This window comes from Lepisosteus platostomus, chromosome 3 (genome assembly GCF_059453375.1).
Source record: "Lepisosteus platostomus isolate fLepPlt1 chromosome 3, fLepPlt1.hap1, whole genome shotgun sequence".
In the NCBI taxonomy this organism is placed as follows: Eukaryota; Metazoa; Chordata; class Actinopteri; order Semionotiformes; family Lepisosteidae; genus Lepisosteus; species Lepisosteus platostomus.
In genome coordinates this window covers 68214049-68239195 of record NC_142613.1, presented here as the reverse complement: position 1 = coordinate 68239195, position 25147 = coordinate 68214049, and the positions used below count along the sequence as shown (strand labels likewise).

General features: G+C 45.2%; 2 protein-coding genes across 3 annotated transcripts in view; one reads left to right on the top strand and one right to left on the bottom strand.

The window, feature by feature from the left end:
- Positions 1–1252: 1252 nt before the first annotated feature.
- Positions 1253–20685, bottom strand: e2f6 (E2F transcription factor 6). The gene is made up of 9 exons (XM_088626571.1): positions 20595–20685; positions 19643–20561; positions 13117–13187; positions 10761–10810; positions 9838–10051; positions 8784–8942; positions 5534–5648; positions 4637–4787; positions 1253–1879 (listed from the first exon to the last, which is right to left on the bottom strand). The coding sequence occupies exons 2-9, from the start codon at positions 19958–19960 to the stop codon at positions 1818–1820; spliced, it is 1140 nt and encodes a 379-aa protein (XP_088482697.1). The 5' UTR covers positions 19961–20561; positions 20595–20685; the 3' UTR covers positions 1253–1817.
- Positions 20686–20894: 209 nt separating this feature from the next.
- The window catches only part of LOC148675329 (membrane-bound glycerophospholipid O-acyltransferase 2-like), a 136953-nt gene continuing 132700 nt past the window's right edge, over positions 20895–25147 (top strand). Inside the window, exon 1 of one of the 2 annotated variants that reach the window (XM_088626568.1) lies at positions 20895–21034. In XM_088626568.1, coding sequence (XP_088482694.1) covers positions 20951–21034 — 84 coding nt within the window. In that variant the 5' untranslated portion in view covers positions 20895–20950. The remainder of the gene's footprint in view (positions 21035–25147) is intronic. The other variant, XM_088626570.1, reaches the window with a different exon arrangement.

Sequence of the window (25147 nt, the reverse complement as noted above, 5' to 3'; positions counted from 1 at the left end):
TGCTGAGCGCACAAGACCCTGTCCAATATTAGCCTACGTCACGAGGGAAAAGCATCTCGACTCTTCTCTGAACAGCATTCAACAAAAACATCATATCTTAAAGCTCTGTGACAATACGATCATTGTTGGATTGTATTTGCCTCACAGTTTAACAATGTTTTCCTTAATGTTCATCTTCAAAGAAGTATCCTGACTCTTCAGCTATCACAGCTCTTAGTAAGGTCTCCATGTTCAGTAGTCAGTCGGAGCACATGGCTTTTTTGTGCCAAGACTGTAGTTTTAACTGCTGCTTGCTGATGAGTTACTCTAGTCCTCACTGACTGCGACTTGCAACAGTGCATTTCTTTCACTCAACCTAAGACTTCAGAGTACAGAAGAATTAACTACAGGGGTGCTCTGTTTGGAGTTGGTGTGTTCTCCCTGCATTTGTGTGGGTTTCCTCCAGATGCTCCGGTTTCCTCCTGCTGTCCAAAGACATACTGGCAGGTAAATTGGCCAGTATGTTCGTGAAAACTGGCCAGTGCGTGCGTGCGTGCGTGTGTCTTTGCTCTGTCCAGGGTCCCATCAGGCATCACGTCCAGGGTGTACCCTGCCTTGCCTTGTGCCCATGGACTCCCGGGACAGGCCCCAGCTCACTGGATAAAGTGATGAGAAAACAGGTGGATGCAGTAACCACCTCTGGATGTTCAGACACACAACTGTCCGGACCCTAGCACCTTTACAGGGGTTAAAAGGCTTGATGACAAGAAGACGCGAGAGTTTGGCTGGATTGAATATCACTAACCCCTGCAGCTCTATTGGCTTAGAGCTACTGCCGGTACACAGTAATGTACAGATGAGAAAGACAGGACCAAGTGCGCAAAGTTCATAATATAGAAACTTGAAAAAACAAGAAATGCTAAAAATGAGAATGAGGATGTTTTTCTACATGCCTAAGCTAACCAAGTGATCTGAGGATCTCAGCCAGCCATTTCTGGACAGAAGCCAGGGTGCTGGCTTTAACAATATGGCTGGACAGCTTGTATCAGACTCGCTTGTCTCTTTGCGTTAAATAATGCCCAATGCTTTTAGTTGAAAATGCACTTCTCAATGTACACCGTGAGCATAAAGAGAAAGGTGTTCACCATTTCCAGATTAAAATCATCCATGCTACACAATAATACATTTCAATCTTCAAAGCATACATTTCAGACGACAGAAGAAACGCACTTAGTAGTGACCTGAATGGTAACTGTAAATAAAACCAGAATGCTTGATATCACTTGAGTTTATTTTATCAAATCCAATATACAAAAAGAACACAAAATAAACACAAATCTATTTGGTTGTTCTGCTACTTAATATCATATTTCAATACCTAATTAGATTTTGGAACGATTGCTTACCTGGAGAAAATGTATCATGTACACAGGTAAATGAAAGACACATTAAAAGCTTCCCTGATCCTGCCACTACACTGGAGAGCTCCAATGGAGCTTCACATTTCAGAGCAGCAGTGAAAGTCTATTACAAAATATTTCTTACCACAGTCAGACATAAAAATAAATCTTTCATATTATTACATCACGCACTCACAGTTGATCAATAGAAATAGGACTGCTGTAAAGCCCAGCGAGACTTTTTTCCATCTTTCAAATCAGATTCGAAGGAACACAAAATCCCTGTTTCAACGACTCGCTCACTTCACTCATGATTATTTTACACACGCTCACTTCGAAACGAGCGCAGTCATACATCCTCGATGATTACTGCCCTCTAGTTCTTCTCGGGACCACGTACAAAGTGCAGGAGCCACTCAAAAGCCCAGACGAGGCCGTCTAGTCGCCGTTCTCCGAGTGCGGGGACTTCGCAGCTGATGACGATGAAACAGTTGGTTCGTCTAAGAAGAAAAACAAGGTCGGTTATTGAACCCACATTGAAGTTAGAGGCTGGAACAAGGAGAAAAAAAAAACGGACACTCTGAAACCCTCAACGCTGAATGATTTTGCAGCTACTGTATTCGTGCGATTTTCTGTGCTGTGGCCTTCAGGGTCTCAGTTTCACGGCTGACTCCGACACGCCGACGCCGCACGCCACAAGTGCAAAGCCACAGAAGCGGACGGGTGGAACAATTCACGATACTGAGCCCCGCAGGAAAGTAACGCACTGTAGTTTCAGCTGGCTTGTGAAAATGAATTACTAGACGAGCACAGGAGAGAGTGGGAAGAGCAGGGCGTGATTTACCTGCTCTGTTCAGGGTCAGCCGATGTAAAGCTGGTTTCTTTCCCTACATGCAGTATACGAGTACCTGGAGTGAGAGCAGTTCCCCCTTCCTCTCCATTTTTTAGAGAGTTTATATTAACATACATGATTTTTCTAGGAGAAAAATCCAAAACAAAAACGCTAAACGAGGCCAACACAGTGGTGCAGAGGTTAGTAGTGCTACCTTGCAGCGCCGGGGCACTGGGTTCAATTCTGGACCTGGGGTGCTGTCTGCACGGAGTTTGCATGTTCTCCCTGTGTTCTTGTGGGTGTCCTCCGGGAGCTCTGGTTTCCTCCCAGTCCAAAGTCATACTGGCAGGTTAACTGGCTTCTGAGAAATCAGGCCCTGGCGTGAGTGTGTCTCCGTTTCCATGTGCGCCTGACGACCTACTGACGTCCGGTCCAGGGTGTATCCAGCCTAGCACCTGTTGCTGGCCGGGATAAGCTCCGGGATAAGGGTTGTAGGGGATTTTTCCCTACAACCCTGTGCTGGATAACGTGGTTCAAAGACAGGCTGATACTATCGGGAGTGAATAAAATTAAAACTCGAGGAAAGAGATGAACATTGCTCTATATGAACAGTCCCCAGCCAACCTGACAGAGCCTGAGCAGGCTTGTAAAGAACAAGGGGGTGAAAACTGCACCATCCTAGGATGCAAAGGTGCTAGAGACTTATCCAAAAACACTCAGAACTGTAACCCGCAGCTGAAGATGGTTCTACCAAGTATCGCTGAGGGGGGTGAATATTTACATTATCAACAGATCAGATTTCAGAATTCTACATGGGTCTTTCACCCATAAACCTGTTCAGTTTCTGCTTTTCAATAAAATACAAATGCAGCAAAATGGGTATACATCATTTACAAACCAGCAAAGGAGAACGCCAATGGGAGAGGGTGAATACCTTGGCAATACACCAGTACATAACAGCACGCAAACTTCCAGCCCTAAAATAAGGCGCACACTGACGCAACAATCCACAGAAAGGTGACCGTTCCAGGGGGAAGCCGAGTTTTGCAGACCTCCTGCATTCCGTATTGATCGCTCCGACATGCGACACGCCTACAGAACGTCTCGGCACTTGCTGCGCCTGAAGGCTGTGAACAACACCCGGATAACAGCTGCTGCTGCAGCAGCTCTATAATTGTGTCACGAGACAGAAGGGTGCATGAGCTCCGCTGCTCGGGTCCGATGTTCTACAGACTGTGAAGAGGAGATGGCACCCGAGGCTCGAGGCTCGTGTCCAGCTTTTCCAGGATTGCTCCAGTTTTCTTTGCTTAAGATAAAGTACCACTTGCTAAAAAAAAAAGAAGTCTCGATCACGGTAAAGTGACCGCCTCACAATCAACTTAGTACCACTCCCGGTTTATGTTCAAACAGGGCTAGCGCTGATGTTACCCCCACGCATTCTGACACTTTAATTAATTTATATAACGCTCTTTTTATCAATAAGGAACCCAAGGAGCACAGTGGTATACAATGTTTTTATTTTTCAAGCCCATGAAGAAGACCTAAAAAAAGTTGTTTTTTTTTAAACTTCGCTTCTCAAGCTTCCCCTATCTCAAGGCGATACGCCACACAACGCTCACAACACCGAGAGAAACAAATGGGAAACTTCACTGGACGCATTGCTGTTTGCTGCCAGTAATTAATCTGCTCACTCTTTTCGTCTGCACTCTGGCCTGCTTCTCAGTCCCCGGACTGGGTGACCCCCCCTGTTTCTTACGGTCTTTGCTCCAGACACACACACACAAAAAAAAACCCCGCTGAAATAAACAGATCTGTTTGCCGGTTTAAATTTTCTACCTGCACCTTTTTTTTTTAAGATTTGCTTTTAACTCTTCCACAGCGGAATGCAGTCTGGAACTGGCATGAACACTGTGCTAATTTAGGAATTTCCAGCTGCAAATCTAACCAACTGGACTTTAGCAGAAGGAAAAACTCTGACTCACTGACAGAGCTGTCTGATGTGGCACGACTCCCACCCGTTTCTATTCGTCATGAATACATCACCTATTAAGATCCGTGCGGTCAGAAGAAGAAGGAAGGGAGCAGATTCTTCATTAACACGTCGGGGAAAGTCGGCACAATGTCCTATGTGCTGAAAAGTGTTGGAAACGGTGCACTTTCACTAGAACAGAAGGGGCGTTCTCCGTTTGGGTCCGATATTCTTGTATAGAGGGAGCACCCCGCAGGCCGGCTATTTCACTGAAGCCCTTCATGGAAAGCCCACACTCGATCATACAGCTACCAAACAGCGATTGCAGTCCAAACCAGAAAAAAACACACTGTGTAAGCCGGGCTCTACGAGAGGCTGCCGTTTACAATGCCAGCAGGATCAATGTGCACGCTGCTCTGCATGCCCCGTGAAAACGGACCGGGGCCGACCCGTTACCTCTGAGCAGAGGCGCCACGTGAACTCGGCTGTCCTCCAGGGGGCAGAAGGTCCCGCCGTCTTCCTCCGCATCTCCCTCCGACCCGTCCGTCTCGCACAGCAGCACCGAGATCGGGCCTCTGGAGCCCTTGAGGTGGATCTGGATGCCGTCCTGGAACCACGAGAGAAGTTCTGTTCTTGGGCTCGGTTTCTCCCCCCCCCCCAGCTTTTGCACGTCGTCGGAGCAGAAGCGGTTTGTTTTTAAGGAGCCACATACAGCACAAGCGTGTTAATCCCAGGAGAACCTTTTACAGGATGCACTGCTGTAAACGTGGCCACAGGATATGAACCCGCTATGCTGGAACCTTTGATACGTCTTGATTATTGAAAGAGAGATCTCATGGATGACCCCTAATCTCCCCGGAGTCACATGAAAGACGGAAGGAGAGTCTTGGCCTTGTGGGCATAAATACTGTAGGTCAGATATCAGATGTGCTTTTAAAGGTAGGCCAACACTCACGTTTTTTCATTTAAATAATGCAACGCAAGCTACATACATTGAGGTCACCACTTTACACTTAACTGGACCACATGCTAGACTGTGTGATGTCAACCTGCAACTCAGAACTGAAAAACCAAGTGCAGAAGCATGTTCAGTACAGTACAAGCACAGCCTTGTGTGCTAGCTCAGCTTTGGGTGTCTTGCAGGGGCTGATATTCTTCACATGCAGAAGGCAAACATTTATACTGCAAGCACTGAAGAGTTGTGGGGAAAACCTGAGAACTTTACTGGGCTTGGCAGCATGGCTTTCAAACGGAGGCCATTTGACCTTCACAGCTCCCAACGGATGGAGGAATGTGTTGAATGTTAAAGACAGTGCCGCGCTCCCGTGCTCTCAGGTGAAATAAGCGCCTCACCTCCTTTGGCATAGGAACCTCCAGCTTAGTCTCTTCGGGTGCCTTGATGGCTATGACCACCTGCTCCTGGAAGGCGTGGATCTGGCGGATGTCCCTGTGGGTCACATAAGCTGAGGTGCCGCATTGTCAAGGAGAGTCACTCGCGCATTTCTCGATATCAGCACCCAAGATCTGGGCCGCATTGTAACAACACCTCAGTCTGCATAAGAGAGACGGCTTTCTGAAACAAAAGTATGAAACGGCTGTACAAATGTTCACCTAATTCTTGGAATTATGAATAAGGTACATTATGAATCAGCCAAGTACAGAACAACTAAACAGCGCAACTCCACCTTCGCATTAGCCAACGCGTTAAGTCAAATGGGCGAAAAGCATATTTATTGTAGGTTTTTATTGAAAGCTCTCAAAACCAAAATCTCCGGCTCTCAAAATTAAAATTTGTGACAGAAAAAGTGATTCTGAAGCACTGTCAACTGAAGAACTGTCTTTCACGTGGACGATTGTTCTCGCTGTGTACTCAAACTCATTCTTGTCCCAGGCTGCATTCATTGTAGTTAAATTTACCAACAACAAACTAATTTTCCATTCCAAAAAAGAAGCTTAACAGCTTATTCTGCCTAGCAGAATTCAAGAAAAGTTTTGCTTGCTTTTTTAAAATATCTTAGGAAACACTCACCCTTCTAGAAAGCTTTCTGTAAACCAAGTTGTGTAAATCAATATTTTCAAGTCATGCTAAAGCCAAGAGAAAGACTTCCACCTGGCTTTTGCTGCCACCATCTGGAGACCAAAATAACTGAAGTCACCCAGCATTTGTTCAGGTAGCCGTTTAGTACAGGTTTACCTGCATGCATAGCCCCTTCATCGGGGAAGAAGGCTACAGCGCATCTACATCACACCACATAACGGGCATGCTAACATAAGTGAGAAATACCTAAAATACTTTTGTAATTGTGTACATTTTCTCACTTTTCTTTTATTAATTTAGGAATCTGGTGGTTCAACCCAAACATTTCTCAAATTGAGAATATAGGAAGGGTTAAAGACAGGAGAAGGCAATGTGGCCGGCTTGCTTGGTTGCTAGGAGATAATTGGGTTTAAGGATCTCATCTAGGCTTTCTGGAAAAACGCCAGGATACTGTCTTAGATAATATGCCACTTGGCCTATTGTTCCACAGTCCTCAGAGCACAGAAGGGCCTCCTGTTCTGAGTTTCCATTCAGTACATGTCCATGTAGTTTTACCCTTGTATTCTCAGATGTGCCTTTCACTTTCTCTGAAAGTGTCCAGTGGGTTGACTTAAAGGATTCGGAACACATGAAACAGATCTCCTCAAAGTCCTCCCTGTTAAAGACTAAAATAATTCAATTCTTTCAGTTCTATTAGCCCGTCAAACGCAGTACATTTCTTCACAGTACAGCTCAAGATTTATTTGTTGCTGTAGGAGGTATTTGGCTGCTCTTCTCTAGACTGTTTACAGTGTAGTAAGAACATTTTTGTAACATGGCGACCAAAAATGTACATGGTATAGTAAAAGACATTTCAACAGCGTGTTGTACACTTAAGATTATTATTTTTTTTTAAGATCACTTTATCGGCCATATACAATTTCTAGTATTAGGAACTTGTCTTTTGACATACCCCAGCTTGCTCTCCATGAGACACACAGACAGGGAGAGAAGCTTGGGGTCAGAGCGCAGTGTCAGCCATTTATACAGCGCCCCCGGAGCAGTTGGGGTTAAGGGCCTTGCTCAGGGGCCCAATCGAGTAGGATTCTTCTGCTGGCTGCGGGATACGAACCAGGAACCTTTCAGCCACAGGCGCAAATCCTTAGCCAAAGAGCCACTGCACCGGGCTTTAACTACATAGCTCAACGTCTGACATTTTTATCGCTTCACCAAACTGTCTAGAAGATTTAAAGTGTGTCATCGTAGTCACTCATTGACAAAACTAATCCTCTTTCAAAAGACGCTTCTTGAGGCATTTCCTGTTAATAGCTATAGTTCATTTCTGCCGCCTGCCTGGAACACTCTGCACTTGTCTACCGTACACATCTGCCAGGTGTCTGCTCAGTCTTGAACTCTCTTCAAGCTTTTGGATCTGTTGTGCAGCTTCTGCTTGCTTGCTCATCCTTCCATTTTGGTCTCGGCTGTGAGCTCGATTAGCCTACTACACAGTACACAGTCTGGATCACCGATATAAATAATGAAAAGCAGAGAACACTTTGGTACTCCACTAATTACATCACCCCAGTTTGAGTGTTTGCCTTGTTTGCACATCTTTTTCTATCCATTAGCCATAATTCTCAATTGGCTTGTATTAACTCGAATGCTGACAGCCTGCAAATTGTACATTTATCTGTTATGAAAAACTATCGAAAGCCTACTGAAAATCTAACGTATAATCAAGAATTTAAACCATGCACGATGCTGCTGCTTGTTCAAAGAACTCTATAAAGTTAGTTAAGGAGGACCTTTCCATTTGCTATTCCCTAGAATACTATTGCTATGTAGAGCTCCAATTACTCTTTCCATAATCTTACAATCAATGGAATTAAAACCCATTCTATTTTGCCGCCCTTTTGATCGATGGGGGCTACATCAACAATTTGCCAGTCAATATCGCGTTGCGTGTGCGTTTCAAGAGTTGTGTGAACGGTCTAACAATAACACCACGCACCCTGCAGTGCCCAAGCAGGCGTGCAGATCCGAGCCCAGAGCCCTGACCGCCCCTACTCCTCCACACTGCACCCGCGCGGCTGTGAGGATAGTCTCGTAGGTCCCAACATCCCGCAACAACAACAACGGTTTAAAGAAAGGTATTCATTTCATTCAGGTGCCTGTACTGGTTTTACCACTACTGTAGGTAAAAGGCACAGGAGAATGTGATTATCCCACTGATTTCATGTAGTAAAACACTTTTTTTCCAGTCCCCTTTCCACTACTGTGACCCTACTCCTGTTGGCAGTACCTCACGCTGTGCTAACCCACCCACCCAGCTCACAATCAGGGGCTGTGAGGAGCCTCTTCTCTGGTGACCAACAATACTGTCAGTGTCCATCACTTAGAAAAAAACCCTGTCCCATCACTCCAGGATGTCCAAAAGGCCTTTAATATGAAGTGATTTTAAGACCGAGGAGTCATAACAATAGAAATGTGATGTAGTAACCTTATATTCCTAGAGAAACAGGCACAACCCTAAAAATGTGCACACACACACCGTGTCCCCCCACCAAAAAACTAACCAAAGGATATCTTGCGTTTTCTTTGTGGTCTGTTAATTCAAACAGCTGGTGGGCACAGTCCTTAATGAGCTCATCCAGTGCTTCTTCCATCACCGCTAGATCCAGGAGCTCATCCTTCAGCTTCTGCTGCCTCTTTTCTCCTTGTCCCCCAAAGATCAGGTTTGAACCCCTGCAACAAAAGCAAAGGGACATCAGCGGGTCTGTCCATCGGAGATATGGGGAAACAAGACACACACTCAAGTGCATTGTACACGCCAGAGGCCACATCACCCTGCAGCTCACAGCTGGCAGCCCCACTGGGGCTCAGCAGGTGTGAGCCTGGTCAGTACCTGGATGGGAGACTCCAGGGAAAAACTAAGGTTGCTGCTGGAAGAGGTGTTAGTGGGGCCAGTAGGGGGCACTCATCCCGAGGTCTGTGTGGGTCCTAATGCCCCAGTATAGTTATAGGGACACTATACTGTAAAAAGGCGCCGTCCTTTGGATGAGACAAAACTGAGGTCCTGACTCTCTGTGGTCGGTAAAAATCCCAGGGCATTTCTCAAAAAGAGTAGGGGTGTTACCCCGGCATCCTGACCAAATTTCCCCCTGGTCTTTAGCAGTCATGGCCTCCTAATAATCCCCATCTCTGAACTGGCTTCATCAATCTGCTCTCCTCCCCACTGAGAGCTGGTGTGGTGTGAGAGTACTGGTGCACCACGGCTGTTGTCACATCATCCAGGTGGGGCTGCACACTGGTGGTGGTGGAGGGGAGTCCCCATTACCTGTAAAGCGCTATATAAGTGTATGGGATTATTATTATTGTAGAAACTCCCCCCGAAAGACTGATTTTGTGTGGAGCTCTGGCACCAAAGTCCTGCCAAGTCAATGAAGACCCTGACAACACGATTGACAGTGGAAGAAAACCACTCTCAGAGAGAGAGAGAGCGAGCCTGCAATAAGGAGTTAAGCAATAGCATTGCATCATCCATACAAATTGTATTTAGTATTGTGTGTCATTAAGGCACATTCCTGGATGACGGTTACTTGATTCGGGTAGAAAAAACATCCGACAGTGAACCACTTACACCCACTGAATCTGGTTCTTGGTGTGTTTCTGAATGAGCTGAATGCCGTCTAGCACATTGGTGATGTCGTAAACGCGCCTCTTGCGTACTCCCAACGTCCGCGCCACGTTGTTCAAATCCAGGATGCCATCCGGAGCCGTCCGGATCAGGTCCATGAACTTCTTGGTGAGGTAGACCAGGGAGACATCGCAACGGACGCGCCCCATCTTTTCTTCTGAAAAGAGACGCAGCGGTGCAAACGCACACCCGGGTGTGACCTCGGTCGAGCCGGGCTGACGGAACCGAACCGCAGGAAAACAAAAACGCGCGGAAAGAAACGGACTGAGCTCACGGCGACAGGCACCCGATTTCCAGCTACGAGTGTCGGGCATACGTGAGAAAATTATGGCCGCAAAAGAACGATGAGGAAATTCTGGAAAGTGTAATGGAGGACTTTCAGATTGTTGCAACCATTTCATGTACGTCTGTCGTTTTTTCAGCGACCTGGTGAAAACGCACACGAACCCAGGAAGAACATGCAAACTCCACACAGATAGCTCCCCAGAAACTGCATCCAGGGCCCCAGTGCTGTGACGTAGGGATCGGAATAAGAACAAGATCTGCCCAACAAGAGGCCAGGCCTAATGTACTTCAGAAGCCAGCAGCCAGTCCTGTCTTCCTCCACTATGTCCAAGGTGTCATGCTGCTGCCTCATTAGAGAGAAGTTCATTTGTGTATCAGGAGGAGGAATGAGTTGATGTGACTTTAGTGTAGTGCCAGCACGCGCTTGGCCATACATGCTCAGGAGTATGCCCAATTCACCTTCCTTCTTTGCGTTACAGCACGATCACCCAGATGCCCCAATATTTTTGACTGGCACTGTGTTTGTGTGCAGAAGCCAAGACAAAGATCACGGCAACACAGCAAAAAAATGTGACCCGTACCTTTTATTGTGGGACTCCCTGCCAGCCCCTCTTCATCCATTGCTGAACGTCTGTGATTTGTTCAGGGAGAAAAAAAACGAAACCAATAACTTTTAATTAACATGCATGCTTGAGAAGGATTTATAGGTTCTTCTATAAACCAACTTGAAAAAAAACAAAACATCAGGTCAAAGTCTGAAGTCGGAGAAGGCCCGGTCTTTGAGATGACGTGGTTTTGTCATGAATCGAAAGTCTAACGGCCGTGCAGCCCCTCGGCTCGTGACGCACACAGATGGCAAGTGTCAGAGAAGAAGGCAGCTCTTCCATGCCCAAGCCCATCACTGGGCATGAGTCACTTCGCCCAGATCCTGGGCAAAACCAATCCCGTCAGCTCACACAACACACATTTCTGAGCTAGGAGTGGGCTGCGGGATTCCTGGAAAGGGTGCTACCCTGAATTATATGGTTTTGGAATAAAAAAGTTACGCATCTATTCACAGACTATGAGTGCAGAAGGTTTTTCTACTTTATTAAATCTGTTGATGCATCTTAAAGGAGGATAAATATTCTTTTAAAAAAATCAGGATGACAAATGAAACAATTTGGGAAGTAACTCGAGGACTTGTAAAAAGTTGTATACGTCAGAGTTTGATTTCTGTGTGAGATCATAATGTCTGGCTGTAGAAATACAGATTCACACAGGTTTTGCAGTGAATAGGCTAGGAGTCCAACACAAGTTATAAAAGAACACAAGTAGGGTGTTTATTCTGACAACTACTTCAAAAACTCCTTGAGGAAGGTAATCTGCAAAACAACAGTTAAACCTTTGCAGAGATGATGTGGTGAGAGAAAAAGGCTGAAGACTATTAAAAAATCACCGACCAAAACACCTGTGTTCTGACCATCCTATGCAAAATGTAAAGGCTGTGTGCCAAATGAACCAAATGAAATCAGCATATAAACTGAAACATTTCATCTCTGCAAGCTGGGAATGCTATATTTTTCATGCAATCACTCAGATTTCACATATGATCATGCTATTAAATATGTACGTTAGCTGAAATCGTAGGCTCTCTTATTGGCATCTCTATCGGTGAAAATCTCTAATGCTATCGGAGGAAGTATACAATTTAAGGATGGCGTCATTAGCAAAAGACGAACAGATTAAAGTTACTTTAAAGTGGAAAAAAAAACTTAAAAAGCCGCAACAATAACCGGACTATAGTTTTACTTTGGCGTGTTACCACAATTGTACAGCACTCATTTATCAAAGCCTTGAATCAAGATCCACATTTAGCGTTTTCTGCTCGGGGTTCATTTTATAAGGCTGCCCAGCGTCAAAGAGTCCTACATAAACCTGGCAGCAAGAGGGCTTACTGATAGCATAGGGTAGATGACCACACGCACACATTCACATATCATAATATAACCACGACATTCGCACTCCGAGGTGTCATTGGTCATGTCAATATCGGTTATTGCGACGCCGACTCGCAGCGCTGTGAAATGAACGGGCTGAGTATACAAGACAGGGAAGTTCACTGGGCGTGAGTACTAGTCGGAACATAAAAAAAAAACATTAGAAAGGTATCAGGCATGTTGCATAATGAATAGCATCAAAGCAAAGCGTTTCAGCGGTTATTGCTTTTTTTTTGTTGTTGTTATTGCAGGTCTAGCACCGGGCCTGATCTCAGACAAACCTGTCACAACAGACCCCCGCCCCCCGCCGCTTCCTCCTGCAGGGCGGAAGTTGACTTTCTGCGTCAGCGGCTCCCAATGCGATGACAATCTACACGACTTTCGGACATTTATCCGATTGTGTCGGTGAAGTATCCATCCGAGGGCACAGAGTGGCTTTCAAAACGCGACACTGACTCCTGCCCGCTTCGTGATTTTAAAGTGAAACCGCACCACCGCTGTCCTAAACAGTTGTTCACGGCGGTGTAATGTCAGGTTTGGACGCTAGGTGGAGCGCTCGCCGTTTTCCACAGCTATATGAGCGGATCTCGTCCTACTTAATTCACTCGTGTTTGGGATTAAACCCCTGTATAGAAATCAAATTTCGTTCTCGATTACAAATACGGAGAGTACTTTAAAATCAGTTCATAACAGCTTTAGTTCTCAGTGATACATACCACAAGCACAAAATGTATTCATTTTTGTAGTAATACATTTCATTTATTGATGAATGATGAATGTGGACTGTTATTCCACAAATACATCATTTATTCAAAGTTAAAAAAACGGAAACCTTATTTTTTATGTTATTGTTTACATTTTATGATGCTTAGACTTAAACACATTTTCAGACACTGGTACCGCCTTCGACATTTTTGCTGCCGTGTTCTCCACCAACACTGAAAGTAGAAACACTTACTCAAGAGTTTCCTCTGGAGGGGTCTCCCAGTTCACTGACCGCTCCTTATAACAACGACTGCGGTTCTCCTCCTGTTTTTAAAAAAAAAAAAGTTACACATTTTCAGACAACTTGGCTGTGGCAATGAACCTTCATCGAACGGCTTTAGGACTTCCTGTTGTTCAACAGTATCATCCTTTATTTTCCTCTTGACCCCTTCAATTGTATTTGCATCCAAATTGTATACAAACACTATATGCCAATTAATCAGAATGCTCATTTAAACTCGTCACCCATCAGCATTAGAAAACGTATTTCGGATGGCATTTTCATACTTGAATTAGTTCAAAAATGAATGCCACTGTCCCTTTGATCCATCTACCTGCTTGTATACTTGGAAAACATAAAAAAGGTATCCTCGGAAGAGGCTTCATTTGCATTACCAAACTGGAAAACAAGGAGAAAGTGGCACAGCATCAATGTACAACAGCAACAGTCTGACACTCCTCTGCCATATGTATGCCACTGTATGGCATCTGGAAAGACATTTGGTTCTGCCCAAAAGCCCCCACAAAAGCCACCCAGAGCCTCAGGTTCTGTCTGCGTTGTAGAAAGAGTGCTGGACATGACTACATTGCTGCATGCTCCCACAACGCCATCAGCCCAGTCCACCGACAGCCTGCTTCAACAGGGAACATAATACCGAGACGACGCCTTAACACTCTACATGTAACTTTTGTGTTAACATCACATAAAAGAGCAAACATAACAGGTGCCTCTAGTTCTGTAAGGCCATAACTAGAGGAAATGCCTCTGATGGCACAGTTGAAAGCAGAAATAAGCACGACACTTGGAAAATATAGCCAATGTAATCCAAGGGTTTTCCCACTAAGCACTAGACATCAGCTTTATAACACTGTAACGCATACGGCCGACACTGCAGGGTGGTGCGAGCCGGCTCACCAGCGGGGCGACGTCGCCGCCCTTCCCTGTGAATGGCAGGGACCGCAGCTGCCGGGCTGATGGGAGATTTCCCTTCAGCTCAACTGGCTGGGTCCCCGTTGAGTGACGCCCGAGGCCCGGGTTCGAGTCCCCGACGATTGGGGGGGGCCGACCTGAGGCGGCAGCGGCGAGGGCGCATACCCACGTGAACCCGAGAGCACTGGACAGTATCCACATCTTCCTAATCTCTTTCTGCACATCTCTTCGTGCAAGGACACATTTGTGAATAGTGACATCGCCACAGTACATGCACAGATTGTGGTCTTACAGTTACGTACATTCCTTTGGACAATTTGCACTGACACACCTATACGCCCCATCATCAAATGGCCTTTATCCAATATTTTAGAAATAAATCATACAAATAGAAATCAACAACCTGGATAATAAGAATTCTTGTAACCCCCTTTCATTTTTAATTTGGTTAAGGTAATAAATATGATTTGGCAGCGTTGTTTCTGGACCGCACGTGACAAGTCTCCCCCAACAGGGTAAGAGCTTTATTAGTTGGTGAAAACACCCAAAACGGCCGCAGATCTCAATTTTTGACTCCGCTATGTCAAGTGGTGCTTCTGACCGAAATAACCGGCTTGTGGAAATGAAAAATTGCTTATGGCCCTGCCTCCACAGCACTAAAGCTCAGCGGAAGGAAATAAAGAGAGAATCTGAAGTGACAGGTTTCTTGATCTCTGGTCAGCCTGGCAGAATATGGATCTGTTAAAAACACGACAGGGAGATCAGCTCACATTAACAGCTACTGTCACACTAGATCTCTGAAACGGGGCACTGAGGGTGGTGAAAAACAGCAAAGAGCCCCAGCGGTCACCTTGTCCCTCGTGCAGAACTCTGTCCTTGAAACGCCTGGGTATCTGTCATTTTGAGTGGCTAGAGAAAGAGCTGACAGTCTCGCTGTTTAAGAATGCAGTATTACTGCTTTTCTGGCTCCATGTCAGTGAAGAGCAGCTTCTACAGTGGACCTGTAAAGAGTATTCACAATTACTCAGTGAATAAATCAGGTGAAATCACCACGTTTAGGTATGCGTTCCAAGCTGTTCAGTTTCGCAGGTACCTTTAAAAAGATATAAAGGGAAAATGGTAATACAAGCTTGGTTCTTTAATTTAATTTTTTTTTTACAGGTACAGGGGGGAAAAAAAAAAAGTGTTTTTACAGCCAAGGCTTTTCAGGTGCCTCAGTGCGACACTCCCTGGGTGCTGTGCGGAACTGGGGCAGAGCTGCAATTCATCAAGTGCTGTAGCTCCTGCTTACTTCAGCACTTCCGCCCATGGGGAAAAGCCAGAGAAAGGGGTCTGTGGAGCTCGTATTCATGTCATATTAGCTAAAAAAAAACACCAAGTCACCAGTTTGCACATTTTTGCGAACATTTTTTTGCACATTCCCCAAAACGCCCTAAAGAACAGAATTTGTGGAAGAGATCAAAACTAGTTTACCTCCTACACCTTACATTGTAACGGACCCTAAAGTAGACAGGGGTTAAATTGGAGTATTTGCCTTGCCACTGGGTCTGGACCTTCTGACAATGGAGTAATTCACTTGTCTTGGAAGACAGCAATCCGGATTCGATTCCCTATCAGATCTGCCGGTCTCACAGGTGGCTGCAATATTAAATAAACTACGAATATTGACAGTGGAAGATAGGCTGTCATTTGTATTCCAGTGCCTTTAAGATGGGATAGTTTATTGTCAGAGTCTCCTGAATGTTTCCGTTTGTCTTAAAATAAAAGAAAATTTAACCACTCTACAGAAGGTCCCTCAATGGATAATATTTTTCTCCAACAAAATTAAAGTAACATTATAGTCTATTATATAGCTATATTATAATAATAATAACTATTATTAACTATATAACTATTATTAGATACATTAGCTTGCAAAAGCATTAAGCACAGTCCAGATGTTACAAAAATACCAACATACTCACTGGAACAACTTTTGACTGGGTAAGAAGAATTTAATCTTGGATAGTGGTGTTTATGTTTTATAATTATGTGCGATTTAATAATTCAGCACTTTATGCTAAACTCTCTCACCCATGCCAACCTTCTCTATATTACTTGTGATTAAGGACAAAATACTAACCTAGCCTGTTCAAGACAGTAAATGTGTCTTTGACAAACAGTATCTTACAAAAAAAAAAATGAAGTGGAAACAGGGCCGACGTTTTGAAAACACATGGTTCCTGATTGTGACCACCGGCAGTAAGAAACTATTTGCCCTGGATATGAATAATTATGATTAGTTTACAAAGCAGATTAAGGAAATTCAAATAGCAGTGACGGGAACCTCCTCAGCTTCAGATTATAAACTAAATTAAATCAGTTTTGCCAAAGCAATATTTTATACACACTTCAGTTTATTAATCAACTGCAGGTAATTGATCAACTGTGCAGATCAGAGACCGTACTTAATTTGTACCTCCCAAAGCAATTCTCTTAGCCTTGAAGCTTTGCATTCATTTTCCTTCAATACCCCACATCACTAGTCTTTAATAGAGTGTAGTACATTTCTTGACACTGTTGGCAGAATATGCCACTAGATATGATTCTCATCATGACAGAAAAATACGGGGGCCTGTTTTAATGATTACAGACTGGTAGCTCTCACAGCTACTGGAATGAAATGCTCTGGAAGGCCGGTCTTGGGGTATATTAACTCTATGGTACCTGAGTGTTTAGACCCCCTGCAGTCTGCATAACAACAGGTCAACTGACAACGCTATATCCCGAGCAATTCACACTGCCTTGGGTCATTTGGATGAAAAAGACACGTATGTTACAATGCTATTCACCGATTACACCTCCACCTTTAACACTCTAATTCCATCCAGACTAGTCAGCAAATTCAATGATCTGGGTATCAGCACCTCTCTTTGCAGCTGGATTTTGGAATTCCTTACCACAGGCTGTGAGGGTGGATGGAAAGCTTTTTTTCACTCTGACCATCAATATAGGTGCCCCTCGGGGCTATGTGCTTAGCCCCCTGCTGTTTTCCTTGTTTACCCACGATCGTGTGTCCAGACGCAGCACCAACTCCATCTACAAGCAAGCTGACGATACTATCATCATTTGACCAAATCAATAGTAATGGTGAAATATCCCTACAGGGATGAGATGAGGTCAGGAGCCTGGTGGAGTGGCGCTTTGACAATAATCTCTCTCTCAACGTCAGCAAAACCAAAGAGCTGGTCATGGATTTTAGAAAGCAGTTTGGGGACCACACCCCTATTCACATCAATGAGGTGGCTGTAGAGATGGTTAGCAGCTTCAAGTTCCTGGGTACCTTCATGACTAACGATTTTACATGGTCCCAGCATGTAGCTGGAGCTACAAAAAAGTGTAACAGCGCCTCTACTTCCTCAGTTGAAAAAAATGTGCTCTATTTTACAGGTGCGCTATTGAGAGTGTGCTCAGGTGTGGGGTTACAGTGTGGTTTGGCAGCAGCTCGTTGTCTGACCGGAAGGCGTTACAGGGGGTGATCAGGTCAGCCCCGTCCATCACCGGAGTACAGCTCCCCTCTACTGTGGACATTTTTACATCTCGCTGTCTCAGGAAGGCTGGACGTGTCGCTAAGGACACCAGTCATCCTGGTTTCTCACTTTCCTCTCCCCTGCCCTTGGGGCGGAGCGGTGGCTCTGTGGCTGAGGATCTGCGCCTGTGGCTGGAAGGTTGCCGGTTTGTATCCCACAGCCGGCAGAGGAATCCTACTCCGTTGGGCCCCTGAGCAAGGCCCTTAACCCCAACTGCTCCAGGGGCGCTGTACAATGGCTGACCCTGCGCTCTGACCCCCAGCTTCTCTCCCTGTCTGTGTGTCTCATGGAGAGCAAGCTGGGGTATGCGAAAAGACAAATTCCTAATGCAAGAAATTGTAAAGGGTTAATAAAGTGACGTTATCTTATGGTAAGCAATATGAGCATAAAGGCACGAACTTCCAGATTCAGAGATAGCTTCTTCCTGCAAGCTGTCAAGTTATTAAATTCCACCTCTACTCTGCAAACTTCTTGTGCTGACTTTTATTTACGTTGTGTGTTAACTTTGTTGTTGCTGCTGTAGTTTGGTGTTCCCTTAATTTCTCTGTATTGGAGCATACATGCAAATAAGCATGGCAGTTGGGCATATCACAAATAAGCTGAACTGCAATGAGATTTCCTACTGTCCAATTAAAATAACCACCTATTTAATTAACTGAAATGAAAGTGAAATTAACTGCGTGCTCTGCATCTAAAGTATGTGGTCATGAGGTTTACAGATCACAATATCCTCATTTGAGAACATAATAAGTAATAAGTGAAGCATATGAACTGACAAACAGCATACATATTCAAGAGAGTTTTCATTATTGAATGAAACTATAAGTAAATCTCACCTGTGCTCCTGAAGACCAATAATATTTTACCGCTCTCTGTGCTTGGTTTCAGGAATATCATTATATTGGTGTACTGTTGCCGTAAACCAAACATTAACCTTTGTGGACTCCTCGGTTTGCTTACAAACAGTGCAGCTTAATATTGCCAAATAAAACCAAAGTTTATTTATCAAATGCACAACGTGCAGCAGTCGTTGTTGGCAATGAAATGAAAGCAGACATACAGCACATGGGTGAGAATTATACTACAGACACACCCCTTACAAGCAGCTGAAGTTTCAGATAAGCTCCTGCGCTTCACTGAAAAACTAATTAGAAGGCTTTTGCATTTTTAGCCCCATCCAAATTCCAAGGGGCTAAAAACATGACTGCAATCCGTTTTAAAAGGGTCCAAACAGCATAACTAAAGCCAAAAAAACATGAGGCAGGAGAGTTTCCAAGTCCACAAATCAGAATCTCTGCAATGAACAAGTACTGCGAGGCAAAACACAAGAAATCAGGTACTAAAGGGCCTGTTGAGCTTCTGTAACGGACCAAGGGTGTTGCTCGCTGCCTTGTAAAAAAAAAAACAGCGCATCTTACCTAAAAGAAGCGCCTACCCAAAACGTGTAATATTTGTGAACCAGGGCTTTTACGCTTGGAGCAATTTGTGAATTGCGCTGTAGAAAAGCGTCTGTTTTCACTGCGCTTGTATTTCCGGTATTCGGATCCATCTCACTTTGTGGCAGCATCTGTGCAGCCGACCAATAAAAACAAACTCCGGCCTGACTGCGGGCTCAGCACCGCGGGTCTAGGTAGTCAGAAGTAAGGCACGCCAAACAATGTATTAAAGAAAAATACATTTTCCAATGTCACATACAGAGCATGTTACAAGAGCTGGTACATTTTACCATACACAAATCATAAAAACATTATAGCGCTATGTTAATAGTGTATATTAAAACTAGTTAAAACTAAAACTCATCCTGTAAAGCGCTTTGAGAAGCCACCTTTAAAGGCGCTATATAATAAAGCTTATTATTATTATTATTATTATAATAAGTGTCAAGTGTAAACATGACAATATTTTAAATACAGTGTAAAAATCTAATAAATATCCCTCGGGTTGATCATGTCTCCAAAACCTTCGCCGACAAACGGGGCTTTTAATGTGAGTGCGCCTACCTCGATCTCCGCGTCGCCAGCAAACTCGCCGAGCTCCGTCCCCGCACTCGAGGCCAGCGGACCGTCCAGGTAGGGCGGCATGATGGGGATGGCGTCCTTCGTGACCCCTAACGGGGTGATGTGGTGCTTGAGGAAGTGGTCCTCGCAGATGCGGTGGTGGTCGGACAGCACCCGCTCCGTCTCCCTCAGGGCGGCGAGCCACACTTTCACCCGGGCCTGGTCTCTCGGGAAGCTGAAGAAGCGCTTGCGCGGCCGGTTGGCGAACCCCGCCTTGGGGTAGGTTTTGTTGGGGCACCCCTGGACCACGCACTGCACCATCGCGGCCGGGCGCCCGGCTCGGACGCTCACGGGGAGCCAGGCACACACGAACACACAGCACAACGAAACGAAACAAAACAGCCGCCTCCCCAGCTCCACTCCCAATGGCCGCTGAAGTAAGCAGGGCTGCACACCGGAACCGCAGCAAAACACGTGTCTCAGCCGGGGCTCAGGCTGGCGGCGCGGAAGGGCAAACTCACAGCGGGGCGGGGGGTTAGGGGGGGCTGGCAGCCTTACTGCCCCCCCCACCTACTCGCTGGCTGGCGGAGTTGGGTCACTTCGCCGTTTCCGCGGCGCTGTTAGGGCTTAATTAAAACAGCCAAGCACAGGAGCCGGGGGGCGTCTGACACCTCAGCTGTGCGCGGTTGAAAACAAACGCGATACCTTTGCCATCGTTTTTGTTTTCCTTCAGCACCACCGATGCATCTGTCCTTATTTGTTCCCCCCACCACCACCACCACGACTCACTCACTCCCTCCGGGCAGTATTTGAAAAATGCAATTGTTTATATCCTCCCCCCCAAAACAAAAACAACTACTGGACCGACTGGTTTGTTTTTATACTTATTGTGCGGTTTAAGTCGTCAGACTGCACGAACACACTTGTCTTTTGTCCGCGTTTGTCTTGTTGGTACCTCTCCGGACGTTTTTGCAGGGCGAGTATAATCCGCGGCCCGGCGAGCTTCTCCCTTCCCCGGCGTGCGGGCTGTAAAAACCGGGATCGCTCCGGCTGGGGCCCTCTGATTAGCTGCCGGCCCTGTACATCAGCGCAGAGCCCGCCGCGACCTCCTCCTCTGATTGGATTTGAGAGCCGCCAGTTTCCCCTGAACGATTGGCCCGCAGACAGAAAAGGGTTTGTTTGTTGTGAGCGGCTGTTGGCTGTCGGCGGAGCTATAGCCCGGCTGGCTGTCAGCTAGTAGCAGGCGAATCTGGGGATCCACTGGGGGAGAGAGAGAGGGGGATCTTGTAAAAAAAAAAAACCTTCCTAATCATGGCTACAGCAACCATATCCTCTTGCACTGGCTCGACCCTGCTGCAGCCAATTAGCGATATCATCAGTCTCCCTATAGACCAGGTAATGCATGAACATTTTTACACGCACCGATTGTGTTTTTTTTTTAAAAAGCCGAGCTTCTTGTACAGAGCGTTATGTGAGCGTCCGCAGGTCGTGTTGCACAGCTCGGTCACCCGCGATGACCAAGTCTCTCTTCTTTGCTTCTCTCGGGCACGACGCGATGTGGATGATGTTGGGGATTTTGTTGATCTTTTTTCTGCCCCTCCAAAAAAAAAACGTTGTTTGCACTGTGTTGGTTTTATTTGCACCCGAGCGTAGCGGTTTCCAGTAAATCTGGTCTTTTGCCAGCCGTGGACGTTGAGTGTTAAATTTTCATTCATTCTTGGAAATGATCTCGGGGATCTGCCGAATTGTCATTTGCAGTTCGAGGAAAGGTTGTTGTTTTTTGTAACTCGGTGTGGTTTTTTTTTTCTTTGCGAGGCTATTGGGTAAAAATACTAGAACAGCGAAGCAGATTTGTTGGCGATGCGTTGAAATCGCCACTAAAAAAGGGACTGGAAGTTGCTGTACGGATATTTTCAGGATTTTCTGTACACTGGGGGAGAGGGAGTTGGCTGCTTGCAGGGCAGTCTTCTTCCTCGCTGCCTGGATCCGCGTCTCTGTCCTCGATGTGGGTCATTCTCGCATCCTCGCATCGGGAACTGAGGCACGTCTTCATGTCTTTAATCTGTAAAAGCGACCCCAGCCGAAGCCTCTGTCACGATTCCTCGCAGATCTCGGCGTGACACCGGCCGTGTCGCAAAAATATTTGCAGGGCGAAAGTTGTCCGGTAACTTCAGGCGTTGGTGCAGAGCCCGAATTAAAACGATTCTGAAATGTCTTCGTGTTCACAACAATCTCTTGGAGTGTGTGGCGTGTGTGTTTGGTTCATTTGTCGACTTCTTCAGATTTGGGTGTTTGGCTAGTAGGGTACGGATATCGCCCTGTCTTGCCCAGTTTGATTTGAATCCGTGCATGAAGTTGAACGAGTGGCTTTTTTTTGAGGCGTGAACGTATTTATTTGATACACTGCACGGTCAAAAAACCTTGTGGTCAAGAAAACGTCCGGGTGTCAACGGAACGGCAAATTTGGCTTTCTACTTTTTCATTCGTCTCGCTAAATCTTTCTTGTCCCCCCTATTCATAATGTCCTTAGGTAATCCTCAGTCCCACCTTTATAGTTGCCTTCTGCATTAATTTTGGAAGATTGACAACGATATCTAATCTGTTTTGACGTTCGGTTGATTTATTTACGGGAACTGAAATTAATGTTAGAACAAGTTACAATCAAGTTCTATAAGAATTGTGGCGTGTGTGTCTAATCGATTAAAATGACCGAAATATAAAAGACCCGTTCCTTTTGTCTACCCATTTTCATACGGGATGGATCATGGAAGCCTTTTAAGTTTTATCATTTACATTTTCTGACGGCTATCTCGCTTCATGACAGTTTGAGCTTGGATTAGATAAGATCGGTGGCAGCTGTGCGTTTGCCTTCCGTTTGAAATCAACGATGTGTCCGGGGGTGTTAAGTGGTTTGTGCAGTCACGTTTTGTAAAAGAAGAGCAGAACCATGACTTATGCGAGCTCCTTTTTTAGAAAAAAAAAATTGCATCGTAACTTCAGTGCCCTTGCAACATTGCACTGGGTAAACAATGGTTTAAGGGTACCAACAAACCGACACCCTTGGTCGCTGCTGTGCACGGATCATATCACAGCTCCAGATCGATGCCTTGGAAAACAGACGAACGCTTGGCGTGAACGCTATTAACATCTCGGCGACAATTGTTAGTGCAGTCAACAATACAGTTAACAACAGCCGAATACAGAGAACACGTCTGTTGGCTTCCAGTTAGCCCTGTATTCAAAACACAAACGCGCTTTGTGTCTCCCGTGGGCCCCCCACGCAACTTCAAATACGTGCAGTGAAAGGAGTAAGGCTTTTCTTCTCACGGAAGTGTGACATCTGGCCTGTCATGACAAGTCAGTACGGTATTTACAGTTCGTTACTACTATTACTAATATTAAATCAGTCTTCGGGGAAACTAATTCAAATGAATATTACTTTCTCAGGTAATCGATATGGACTGGCATAGTGATGCGCAACACTGGGGTCCTGGGTTCAATTCTGCACTGGGGGTGCTGTCTGTGTGGAGTTTGCATGTTCTCCCCAGGTTTGTGTGGGTTTCCTCTGGGTGCACTGGTTTCTTCCTGCAGTTCAAAGACACACTGGTAGGTTAATTGGCTTCTTGGAACGTGTTCCCTGGTGTGAGTGTGCGTGTCTGTGATGGACAGGTGTCCAGGTTGTACACCAGCCTGGCTCTGCTTGCTGGGATAGGCCGTGGCTCCCCCATGCCCCTGAACTGGGAGAACGGTTCAAACATGGATAGATGGATAATCCGTAGGCTTTATTTTCTTTCCTGGAGCTTAGTCTTGTTGAACATCGGCCCGGCTTCAAAGTGGTATTTAAACGTACCTCCACTAATTCAGGAAATAATTAGGACCAGAGAACAACGTGTTTTACACCCAGCAACTGCGTTACACAGCATGAACCTGTTTATCTCAGCGCTGTGTTTAGGGATGGTAGAGAAAAGCGATGGCAAGGAGCAGTTCTATTTTTTTCAGTTTTCAGATGTCGTATACAGTGATGTGCTTTTTCAGTAAGTATTAATCCATAAAAAAACACTCGGAAATTGATGCTAGCAATGTTACAATACAATAAGATTTCTTGTTTGCTTTCTCAGAAATTTGTTTTGCATCCAAACAGCTTTACTGTTGAGAGGATGCATTCAAACTAAATATAACGTTACGTTAATGACAGAACACTCCCACAGGAATCCACACAGCTACACCACAGTCTGTGAGTTGACTTCCAACATACTCAACCTCAGCCTGTATATTTGCACAACACCCTTTCATTTTGCACTTAAACACTGAGCGACCTGCCCATATCAAATACTTGGAGTAACTTGATTGACTGTGGGGTAATGAAGCCTTTGTTTTGTTAAGTCTGCATTGAGGGACTCTGAAACATCTGTTTGAAGGTATCAGTTGACTTTCTTCATACTTATCCCTAATGTGAGGGACTCAAAGGACATACTAACAGCTTGTCTCAAAAGAGTCTCATTGTAAGCAGTTTGAAAGCTCTGCTCAAGTGGCTGCCCTATTAACTTATAACACATCCTCAAGAGTCTGCATATCTTGGCCTTTTGATTTGTTTTTGTTTTTTGCAGCCACTTCAGTCACATGATGCTACTGTATTTCCAAATTTGGGAACTCGGGTCACACTCAGTATTGCTAACATATTAACACAGTATGTTTTTGATTGTAAAGGAACTGAATTATCTGTCGAATACATTTCACATTTTTAAGTATATACACGTGAGCCTTGAGGCTGGTTTGATGTAATCAGGGTGTCTTCAAACCTAGTCTTGAGAATTAACTCTGAAGAGCCATGTTTTTGGTGGTAAATGCAGTGCTTATGAAATTTTTTTTGACAATGTTTGGTAATGTTGGTTCTAGCATTCTGCATTATAGCAGCACAAATACACTGCACAAGTTTTGTTGGTGGCTATAGAAGAGTTTATGTTGAAACGGCATGTCCAGGGTTTGGTAATGTAGTAGTGGAGATCTGGGGTTTTACACTTATCTCTGTTATATCTTCTCCTGTGATCTTTGTGGCTCCCAGACCAAACCAGTTTCCTTCCACAGTGCTGGCTTGTCTTTGGCTGTTTGTTTTAAGGGTATTTTGTGGGAGAGGTTTTGGGTGAGGCTGAGATACCAGTTTAGGCATGCACTTACGCAACACTTGAACAATTTCAAGTGGTATTCCTCTGCAACTTTTCTTTTAATTCAGTGGGCCAAAGAAACAGCAGTGGTGTGCCGTTCATGTGGGATTTTGTCCTCTGAGTAAAATGCAGACTGAACGAGCTGGTTCGTTTAGACTCTGTCAGTGAGATTGCGTGACAAACCAAGCTTATCCGTAACGTACACCTCACAGGGATGGGTAGTAACTGGCACCAGCCAGGATGATCTTCTAGTTGTGGAAATCCAGTGTGGTGGACAGGTGCCGACAGGCTGCATTTTCCATGAGTAAACAGTCACCAGAAACAATATTCTTTTCAACCGTGACTA

Coding starts and splice junctions, on each gene's coding strand:
- e2f6 (XM_088626571.1), bottom strand. CDS start 19,960: ATGGTGCAGTGCGTGGTCCAGGGGTGCCCCAACAAAACCTACCCCAAG. Junction 13,188..19,642: donor CTGGCGACGCGGAGATCGAG/GTAGGCGCACTC, acceptor TTTTAAAAACAG/GAGGAGAACCGCAGTCGTTG. Junction 10,052..10,760: donor AGGGAGTCCCACAATAAAAG/GTACGGGTCACA, acceptor GTCTCTTTTCAG/AAGAAAAGATGGGGCGCGTC.